Source organism: Octodon degus, unplaced genomic scaffold (assembly GCF_000260255.1).
Source record: "Octodon degus isolate 3935 unplaced genomic scaffold, OctDeg1.0 scaffold00019, whole genome shotgun sequence".
NCBI classification, from domain to species: domain Eukaryota; kingdom Metazoa; phylum Chordata; class Mammalia; order Rodentia; family Octodontidae; genus Octodon; species Octodon degus.
The window spans coordinates 16,917,743-16,929,319 of record NW_004524595.1 but is presented as its reverse complement, the minus strand read 5'-3'; the positions used below and the strand labels follow the sequence as shown (position 1 = coordinate 16,929,319).

General features: G+C 36.1%; 1 protein-coding gene across 5 annotated transcripts in view; it reads right to left on the bottom strand.

Moving 5' to 3' along the window:
• The window catches only part of Ociad1 (OCIA domain containing 1), a 28,896-nt gene that overhangs the window by 3,579 nt on the left and 13,740 nt on the right, over positions 1–11,577 (bottom strand). For 3 of the 5 annotated variants that reach the window (XM_023710943.1, XM_004627493.3, XM_023710942.1), the window contains 4 exons: positions 9,692–9,739; positions 8,179–8,314; positions 5,860–6,035; positions 696–848 (listed from right to left, as the gene is read on the bottom strand). In XM_023710943.1, the coding sequence (XP_023566711.1) occupies positions 696–848; positions 5,860–6,035; positions 8,179–8,314; positions 9,692–9,739 (513 nt within the window). Of the gene's footprint in view, positions 1–695; positions 849–5,814; positions 6,036–8,178; positions 8,315–9,691; positions 9,740–11,577 lie in introns of all 5 variants that reach the window. The other 2 variants (XM_004627495.3, XM_004627494.2) reach the window with 2 other exon arrangements.

Here is an 11,577-nt window from a genome sequence, read left to right as displayed (position 1 = left end):
AAAAAAAAAAAAAAAAAAATGGAAGAATCAGGGCAAGGAATACAGCTCAGCGGTACAGCATTTGGCAGGCAAGCGTCAAGTCCTGAGTTCAATTCCTGGCACCAAATAAACAAATAAAAAGTAAAACAAAATATTTTTAATCATTTATTTGGTATAGGGTCTCGCTGTGCAGTTCAGACTCACAGTGATCCTCCTATCTCAGCCTGCCCAGTGCTGGGATTACAAGTGTGTGCCACCACGCCCAGTTCAAAGGCCAGTATAGCATGCAGGACCAGGAATTGAACCCAAGTCCTTGCACTTACCAGGCAGGTGCTTAGACCACTGAGCTATCTCCCCAGCCCAATACACAAAAATTTTAAAAAGAACTGAACCAGGCATGGTAGCACATGGTTTCATCCTAGCATTCTGAAAGGCTGAGGTAAGAGGACCACAACTGGGAGCCAGCCTGGGCAAATTAGCAACTTATTAAGACTGTGTCTCAAAATTAAGTATTTTTAAAATGGGCTGGGGGTGTGGTTCAGTTTGAAGGACTTGGGTTATATCCCTAGTACCACAAAAAAGGTAACTATGAAATAATTATTCTTTAAAAACTAATTTTGGCTTATTGCTTAAATTATATGAGTATAACTAATATTTTAAACTAAAACTTCAGTTTCGAATCCTAGAGTTACATGATTCAGACTAAACTATCATACCTTCTTTTTGGGGCACTCTTTCCTGCATAGGCCTGACTGAGGGGCCATGCTTTTGTGTTAAAGTTACTTCATATGACTCTCTGTTCTTTTGTCTTAATTCCTCATATGTAATATTTTTTCTTTTGGGACTTTCTTCAAGGTTGGGATCAGGTCCTAAAACAACAAACAGTTAATAAATGGTGATAAAAGGATTTGGATAAACCCAAAGCAACTCAATTTTGTAAATGCGTATCTACAGAATAAAGTTACAATAAAGAATCAACTTATTAGTACCACTTTAAAGGTGCTATACTTTCTCAAGGTAATTATAAAACTAAAATCTACTACCCCTCATACTTTTAAGATTTTATTTCTAAAACTTACAATCAACATCAAAATTTTAAAATGTAAACACTAGCCAAAAAACAGTGGATATCATAATATACAACCAAGTAATTTAAGCTTTCAAAATTCTAGTGTTTTAAACTGGATTATTTACACTGTGTTTGCAATTAAAGAAAAGTGCCGCTCACTTAAGCAGCACATATACTAAAACTGGGACTAAAGAGAAATATTACACTGGTGAAAGTGAACAAAACTTGACATGTTGTAAATTTTATTATTTCCACAGTTAAATGTTCTAGTAAGAGTCTATATGCAAACTCTAGTTACTTTTAAAAAATTAATTTGCCATCTGTATATTTAATCATAAGCACCTAAAGACATCTATTGAAAAGTCTAAACCACATCTTTGACCCAGAGCAGGCATTCACTTGGGTCTTAAAGATACAATAATCAGGTGGGAAAAAGGTAACAACCGTTCAGCCTGGGAATCTGCATTTATTCTTTATCTTTCCCAAAGTCAAGTATGAACAATATACATCATCAAAGAGACACACACACACAAAAAAAAGAGGCACTGAGGAAAACAAACTTGGTACTCTTTAGTACTGTCAGGATCAAAAACTTGGGGGCCTGGGAGATGGCTCAGCAGAATAAGCACTTCCCTGGCAAGCGCAAGGGCCTGAGTTCAATCCTCGGTTCCGCCAAACAAACAAAAAAAAGGATCAAAAACTGAACAAACTGTATAAAATGTATAAATTGCACAAAACATATTTAAATATTTTTAAAGAAATTAATTAATGGGGCCAGGGAGCTGGCTCAGTGGAATAAGTGCTTCCCTGGCAAGCGTAAGGGCCTGAGTTCAATCCCCGGTACCACCAAAAAAAAAAAAAAAAATTAATGACAACATAACATTCAGTGAACTACTAGTTAAAAAGCCTAATACACCATACCAACATTTCTCAGTAAAAGGCTTATCGCTTTCATAGCATTTTAAAACACATTGTAAAAAAGTTTACAAAAAGTACTCATTTAGAAATCAATGGGGCTGGGGAGATGGCTCAGTAGAATAAGTGCTTGCCTGGCAAGCACAAGGGCCTGAGTTCAATGCCCAGTTCCACCAAAAAAAAGAAATCAATGGTTAGGTTCTGAGGAATAATGAATTTTTCAAGCAACATAAGTATACAATAACAAATTTTCTACTTCAGCATTTTGGAAAACTGATACATATATAAAGCAAAGAGGATTTAAGTTTCTAGTTTTAATAAACTATGACTAAAATCTTAAATTTTCTGGATAAAAAATATTGTAATCTCACAATGGGTTTAAAATACTTTGTACTGGGCCGGGGTGATGGCTCAGTAGGATAAGCACTTGACTGGCAAACGCAAGGATCTGAGTTCAATCCCCGGTTCCGCAAATAAATAAATAAATAAATAAAAATTTAAAAAAATAAAATAAAATACTTTGTACTGCACTATTAATTAGTAATTATTGAACTCAATTCCCTTCACCACAAGTATTATTATTTTCCCACCAGTGATATTAAATTTTTGTGCTTTAGAAGTCAGGGCTGTCATCCTCATCCTCCTGATAACCAATGAATATCCTTGGGCAAATCACTAACCTCCTTTCAATTCTGGTTTTTCCAACTATGAAATATGATAATTTGATTATATGACCTTTAGAGTTCCTTCCAGGTCTAATGTTTTTCTTATCAAAAAAATATAATGTATTATTTAGAAATTCATATAATGACAACATAAATCAGTAAGACTGCAAGAAATTTTGTCCAATTATGAAAGTATCTCTGCACTTCTTTGGGAAGGTTTTAAGAGCTGGAAGGAATACAAAATAACATTGTTTTACATCTAGTGGTAGTGTAAGTCTCCCAACAGCTTTGACGGAGTGCTTTCTACTTTGAAAAGATTAGTAATTCTTTTAATTCCTGGTAAAAATCAGAAATAAAGGGGAAACAACTTAACCAAGAGGAGAAGGCATTTTGGTAGAGAAGGACAGTATCAGTGCAAAGAAAAGGAAAGCACTTCTGGTCCAAATGGAGATCAGTGAAAAGAGGACAACACTGATTTGGAGAAGGGGGCCTGGAAGCAAATCAGTGGACAGAGGAGTGGCTGCTGTAGAAGGCATAAAACAGTACTGAAATATGGGTCTAACAGTGACTGGAGGGTTGACAGCAAAGGAATTTTTGTTTTCATGTGGAAAAGAAATGATATAACATGAAATTTTCTAATGTAAACGGTCACAGGGCTGTAAATTATTATAAAGGAAGAGTTGGGCATGACTAGATTATACAATAAATGGATCTGAACATGAGATGAGAAAACATCAGACACAGTGAAGGACAGGACCGCTGCCTTGGAAGACAAGACTACTTTAAGCACTCTTCCAAATCTCCCTTCCTATTCTAATATGATGATGCCTTTGCCTGAACCATGAGAACAGGGAACTAAGGACAAAAAGACTCAACAACTTTTATCTACTCTACAGTTTCTTTAATTATCTAAATATCCAATCTAGTTTTTGTTTTACAAAAGGTTAATAATCACCTTGGGGCCTTTCATTGTAATGTAGCACAGCCCAACAAAACTCTCTGCAGTAAGAATGTTCTACATTGTCCTGTCCTATATAGGAGGCACTAGCACATGTGACTACTGTGAGCAGTTAAAATGCTACCAATAGAACTAAGGAAATAAATTTTAAATTTTATTTTAATTAATTTATATAGCCTATATTCTGATGTTTCTGCATTTTTTCTTTTTTTTTTTTTTTTTGCGGTACCAGGGATTGAACTCAGGACCTTGCACATGCCAGGCAAGCGCTTATTCTACTGAGCTATCTCACAGCTCCTCTGCATTTTTTCATCCCTTCCTTGACCTGCAATTTTCCCTCTTTCTCTTTAACCCACATATAAATTCAAATCTTCCCACTTTGAACAAACAAAAACCTCCAAGCCCTAATTGTTTCTTTAGTGCTATTTGCTCCTCAGTCACAGATTTACTAAATTCACTTCAAAGCAAGTGTTTTTCAAAGAGGGACCTGTATTCCCTTATCCGAGCCCTCGGGTTAAACATGTTTCACAATCAGCTTCTCAGGTTTTAGAAAAACATTATAGTATATATCCTATACTTAATAGCTATCCATTCAGAGGCTTTGGATAGGAACAAGTAGTAAGCAAATACACTAATGGTCCTACGACAAAATATAGGAAACAAATACCACTTTCTAAATGTAAGTAGAGGGCTGGTCAAATAGCTCAGGAGATTATAAAGTGCCTGCTTAGGCAGACACAGGAGCTGGGAGTTCAATCCCTGGGCCTTCCGTGCCAGCCCCACTCCTGGGGCATGCTGAGCCACCAATTGAGACTGGGCAACTGGGCATGGTGGCGTGAGCCTGTAATCCCAGCACATGGGAGGCTATAAACAGGAGGACCACTACCAGTCCAATCTACGCAGTGAGATCCTATAGACTCTATTCTAAATACAATAAATAAATAAATAAAAGTAGAGGCTGTATTTATATAATTTATGCTAGCTTAGGTCAGAGTTTGCTAGCAAATGAGTTCAGGTCACAGTTTATTTTTTTAGCAGTGCTTGTGGTCAAACCCAGAGCCTCACATATAACTAGACAAGCACTCTATACCTGAGTTGTATCTTCAGCACTCGGGTCAGATTTTACTTAAAAATACAACGACAAGAGCCTAGCATGGTGGTGCGTGCCTATAATCTCTGCCAGCTGAGACAGGCAGATCACTCTGAGTTTGAGGCCAGCCTTGGCTACATAGTTCAGGGACAGCCTAAACTACACAGCAAGACTGTCTCAAAAAACAAACAAGAAAACCCCAGAAAATAGCTTTGTGGATTTCTGGATTTTAGACAACGGAATTGTAGGCCTATACTTCTTGTTTCTAATTCTTCACCTTTTTTTAGTGCATACTAAAAAGCAAACTAACATTTGTTGAGGATGTTATTTGCCAGCACTACCTCTAAGAATTTCGTCTAATTTCAATAGTTCTTAAACAGAGATACTAGGCCAGAGAGATAGCTCAGTAGAGTAAGTGCTTGTCCGGCAAGCACAAGGTCCTGAGTTCAATCCCCTGACCTGCAAAAAAAAAAAAAAAAAGGAAGGTAAACAGGGAGATACTGTTATCTACATTTAAGAGATCAAGAAACTGAAGGAAATATAAATTCGTTATTTGTCATGACTATAATTATAATAATGTCATACAGCTAGCAGATGTCAGTCATTCAAGTCCAGACCTTACTCTGAAGTTGATGTGGTCTCACCGAATGAGGTATACAAAGTTAAGTATTTACACCAACTTCACAATGCATTTTCATGTAGATTTTCTCACGAGACAAAAGTCCTGTAAGGCAGGAAATTCTTCTTACATTATGGACAAGAAAGCTGAAAGCTTTTAAGCCTAGCAAACCAAACATAACCTTAGCCTTCTTGAAGCCTCTATTTTCAGAAACATGCTGTATCATTTCTTCACTGAACTTGTATTTTCAATCACTGACATCTAGAAGTAATTTATTCTTGCATTTCTGTATCTTCTAAGAGAGTTTCTCAAAGACAAGAACCAAGATTTGCTCATCTTTACTTCTTCCATATCTACCTGACACCTACAGTCCCCAAAGAATGTTGAATGAGTGAAGAAACAAAGGAAAGAAACAAATGTGCTGAGTTAGGCTGACAGACGAGTGTGGGTTGATGGCCGATGGAGGAACATACAGATGACATCCAGCAGAAAAGTTCATCAAATAAAGTTTATACATACGTTGTACCATAAAATGTTGAAATTCATTTCAAGAGAAGTTTCTACCTTGGGCAATATGATCAGAAATACCAGTAGGAGTGGATTCATTCATAGAAGCACTGAATGGAATTGGCTCATAATGAGGAAGCATCTCCTTTTCTATGCTGTCTGCTGCTGGGGAGGTCACAAAAGAGGACTGACCACTCACATTTGAATCATATTTTGACTTTTGAGAATATTGCCTGTGAAAGAACATTACATTGTATAAGAACAAAGAGCCACTACCACAATCAATATCTTAAAGATGTGTTAAGGTACAAAGACAAGTTATTGCATTTCTGGAATAATCATAAGGTTAACACAGTTATCAAACAGCAAAAAAGAAGTGGTTCTATCATAAAAAACATCCTAAGTCACTCATTGGGCTTATAAATTCAATATAGGGAAAAAGAAAACACAAAATTTTCTAAATATGAGGCTTTGAAGACAATATGAATGTTTTTAAAGTTCTCGGAAAGAAAAAGTACTTCAGATTAGTTCTAACTTCCCATATAAATTGGAATGTGTTACTTTCACAGCTAGGAGTCAATATAAACACTCATTTTAGCAAATATAAGAAAATATTATCACTCATGAAGCTCTACATTGATTGTCATTTACAACTGATCTACCAATTCTTTATCTACCAAGGCAGATTCATATATCCATACTGTACAATTCAAAAACTAAACCAGTCTGAAGAAAACTAGTAACAGATCAAACACTGCTTTATTGGACTTACTAGTTTGAAATTTTTAACATTTGAAAGTCTGAAAAGTGCTTTAAGGGCTGGGGAAATGACTCAGTAGAATAAGGGCTTCCCTGGCAAGCACAAGGGCCTGAGTTCAATCTCTGGTTCCACAAAAAAAAGAAAAAAAAAAAAAAGCTTTAAAATTCTGATTACAACAAAGCTGTATTACAGAAAATATGGAATAGGGGGAAAACTCATACATCACAAACATTATTACTACCAATATTTTTCAAAGTATATGCTTTTCTTTAAAAGATATATATATATAATTTCATATTTTATCCTTTCATTTATCAAAAGCATTGCATCATGATGCTTCAAGACTTCATGATTTTAAGTAATCTTATAATGCCCACCAAATTATTAGCTAAAAACAGTCATTCTCCATTATTGGAAGTTAAGTTGATTCCAGTTTTTTTCTACATAAAGTTGTATACAACTCTGTGCCTATAATTGTTTTATCTTTCTTTTGGACCCACAGAGTTCAGTACAAAGAACTCAAAGGATTGCAAATTTTATAAATCCTCAAATATGCTGACAAAAATACTATCCAAAATATTTGTACTAATGTGTACCAGAAATTATGGTACTAGTTCACTTCTAAAATTATATAATGAGGGCCGTGGGGCTACCTCAGCAACATAAGGGGCTATCGGCCAAGTGCAAGGTCCTGAGTTTGATCCCTGGTACCAAAAATGAAATGAAATCATATAATCAAAAATTGTGATCAGCTCATGGTGGTGCTACTCAGGATGTAGATGAGGGCAAATTACAGATGTCCTGTCTCAAAAATTAAAAGGTCTATAGGGATATAACTCAGTGCCCAGGCCCTGAGAAGAGAGTTAAACTGATCTGTAATATGAAGGCAGATTAGCAAAACAAGTATGAATGTATTATGTGTTAGATAAAAATAGCCATTTCCTATTTTTTTCCTATTTTAAAAACAAAAGAGAAGGGGCTGGCCAGATAGCTCAGTTAAAGCCCACTTTCAGGGAGACACAGGGACCGGGGTTCCATCCCTGGCATGCTGTGCCAGCCAGGGAGCATTGAGGCAGTGACTGAGACTGGGTGTGGTGGCGCCCACCTGTAATCATGCCTGTAATCTCAGGGCTTGAGACGCTGAAAACAGGTGGCTCACTACAAGTCTGATTTGAGACCCTGTACTAAATACAAAAAACCCTACAAAACTCTAAAGAGGATAAAAACCAAAGTTGAAATCTGTTAAGGGATGAGATAAAATTTGGAGATTCAAAAATAAGTTCAAAATACAGAAAACTGGAGCCAGGGAGATGGCTCAGTAGAATAACACCTGGCAAGTGCAAGGGTCTGAGTTCAAGCCCCGGTTCCTCAAAAATAAATAAATAAATAAATAAATAAAACCCTTTATTCTGGGACATGTACTCTCAATTGGATGAAACTGTATTCAAATCAAAACAACTGTATTCAAATCAAAACAACAGTAGCCAAGTCTTGCTCTACTTCTTAAATCAAATTACTTAAAGGAAACAGCAAGTTTCCAAAGGCCTGGGCACTGAGTTACATCAAGTTGTTTAATTTCTTAAAATTAAAATCCTTAACATCAGATTCTGACCTACCCAGGTGGTGAAGATCGGCGCGTTTGTCCTGATCGTAAAGCTTCTCCCAGAGGGGAATTTTCAAGATTCTTGAACTTTTCTTGGCAAGTTCTCACATAAGAAAGTTTTCCAGCAAAGTATCCCATGATACAAGCAACTTATTTATAAAATCAAACAAAAAGCATAATTAAATAGGCCTTTTTCAGCAATAATCTTGTCTAAAACAACATTTTAAGGGTTTTTTTTTTTTTTTTGCTCCGAATGCCCTCAGGGGTGGTTTGGCTGGCTGGAGTGTTGTGGGGATCAAATTACAGCAACCTGAGGCTGACAGCTTTGTGGAAGCAGCCACTTAAACAACTGAGCTAGGCTGGTGAGATGGCTCAGTGGTCTAAAGCACCTACTTAGAACAAGCTTAGCAAAGCGCAGGGACCGCGGTTCGATCCCCAGCACCACATGCCAGCCAGCCCCGCCCCCTGGTGGACTGAGCTGGCCACACACACACAAATAAATAAAATTAAAAAAAACACAAAACACAACTGAACTAAGGCCAGGTCTCCTAAAACAACATTTTAAAAAACGTTATCTTTTACATTTCTTTGATTTAGAAAGACTCGAGTTTTTCTAAAATAATGATAAAAGGACCTCAATTAAATGAAGCTTGGGGCCAGGGAGATGGCTCAGTAGAATAAGTGCTTGCCTGGCAAGCACAAGGGCCTGAGTTCAATCCCCGGTTCTGCCAAAAAAAAAAAAAAAATGAAGTTTAAAGTGTTCAGAGAAAGATTCTATGAACATAATTTAGTTTCCCTAAATAAATCAAAATAAAGCAGTGGTAAAGTACTTATAATTCTAATATACTAATTATTAACACACACAGGAAAGACATGGTGAAGGTATGATGGAAAGAGGAGTGGATAAGGAATCACATCAAACATTCTAGTCTAGTAGCAGGAATTCAAGCCATTTTTCTTATAAAATGGGAATAATTACAATTTTCTTATAAAATGGGAATTACTATTTGTTCAATCACAAGATTATTTTAAAAATGAAATCAGGTACACTAAATCCCTTATAAATAATGAACTATAAAATGTAACTTAAGTATTTATCTGTGCAACCTATTCACAATATAAAAGAGGCGAACCTGAAAAGATTCATGAAAAGCCTTAGGTACTTTAAAAAGAGTAATTTCTTTTTATTAGCCATATAGCTAAATTAAAATTAAAGACTTGAAACAAATTAAGTTTAATTCTAAATATATTTGTGGATTAATCAGAATATTTGTACAACCCTTTCCTTACAGACAAGAATTTATTTTCAAGTACTATGTATTTAAAAAATTTCAAATTATTTTATTATTAAGAAGGAAAAAAACTGATTTCTATGCTAGAAGGAAAAATCCAAGTAATCCATTCAAAAAAAGTTTACTCATCTGTCAGCATGAAACTACATAATGAGCATAACAATACATTTGATAAAAATTAATGATTTTACTTAGGTTAAAAAACAAAAAAATTATAGTGTTGTTCATACTCACATATAAGTTTAGGGATGGAACCAAATCTGGGATGACTTGAAAGAATTCCTACAGAACAAAAAGTTAAGTATTTCTGAGTAACATCGTTAGGAGAAAAAAATCAGTTCAGACTACCTTTACATATTAGCAGGCAACATTAGTTCACTTTAGAACCCAAAAGAACTCTAAGCTATTTAAAAAGAAAACCAAATGAATTTAGTATCAATAGATACATGAAAAAAAAAAAAAATCCAAAGGACAGATACATGAATAGTGGATCATTTGATACAAACTAACAAGCACAACAAAAAAGAACTTCTACATAGCAAGAACAAATAAATCACACTATACCTTAAAAGATACAATTTACTGTAACATCAAAACCACTCAAGACCAAGAATACAATTAAAGATATTAAAGATATTTATATTTAAAAGCCATAACATTTCCTCAGGAGTACAAGCCAAACAAGAAGAAACATACCATACCCAAGAACTGAAGTGTCAATTCTCCAAGAATTAACTTATAAATTCAAAGCTCAAATTAAAATCAAAGCAAGGTTTTGCTTATACTAAAAATCATGTGCAAACAAAAGGATGAGGGTTGTATTGAATAAAACTGAAGCAGACATCAACACCTAGGATAAAACTACAGTAATTAAGACAGTTGGGCATAAGTGCAAGAACAAGTAAACAGACTCAAACTAGGAAAGTCTAGGAATGGGGCTGGGAGATAGCTCAGCTGTCTAAGCACCTGCCTGGCAAGCACAGTGACCTGAGTTCAATCCATGGTACCTCATGCTGTGCCGGCCCTGGAACCAGGTGTGGTGGGACACGCCTGTAATCCCAGTGCTAGGGAGGCTGAGGCAGGAGAATCACTAGGAGTCTGAGCTGTGTAGTGAGACCCTGTATCAAATAAATAAATAAAATTTATTAAAAAAGAGAAGTCCAGAAATGGATGTACACGTATGCTGTTACTAGACCTGTAAGAAGAAAAAATGTATCTACCCCATACTATATTCAAAAATAATTCCAGAAGGCTTGAAAATTTAAACATGAAAGAGCATAAGGAGAAACCATAAGAGTAGCAAGAATGGAAGTAAACTTAGCAAAGGCTAATAAAACTCTTTATAACAGTTAAAGTAACTGCAGACAAAGGTAGATAGCTTACAGAAAAATTTAAGGGTTTGAATATGATATAAGTGGATAAGGCAGACAAAGAATAAAACTAAAGGATAAGGCTCTGATTTTCTGAATGACAGTGATGTCTTTTAGACATGGCAAAAAAAGCAGGAATTGGTTTTAGCAAAGGAAGTTCAACTCATGGAGCCAAAACAAGGGCCACCAATGTAAGACATCCAGAATATACTGCAGATCCCTAGACTACAGATAATCTTGGAGATTGTTACGGCTTCATCTGAATGTCCCCAAAAGGATCATCTCTTCATAGGTGAGGCTTTTTTTTTGGGGGGGTGGGGGGAAGAGATAATTAGTTCATGGTGGTGTTAACCTTGTAAGTGGATCTACCTACTGAGTTCACAGCAGAATGTACTATTGGAAAAGTACAGCCTGGCTGGAAGAAGTCACTTGGGGGTGACTTAGAACGCCGTTTCTCTCCTCTGGAGCTTTCAAAGTCCAATCTGGGGGCCACGAGGTGAGCATCATTCTTACTCCTCACCCACCAGACCTTTGAAATCCTGAGCCAAAATAAACCTCCTTCTTTATTTATTTATTTTTTTTAATTTTATTTATTTGTGTGTGTGTGTGTGTGTGTGTGTGTGTGTGTGGCCAGCTCAGCCCACCAGGGGGCAAAGCTGGCTGGTATGTGGTGCTGGGGGATTTGAACAGCGGTCCCTGTGCTTTGCTAAGCTTGTTCTAAGTAGGTGCTTTAGACCACTGAGCCATCTC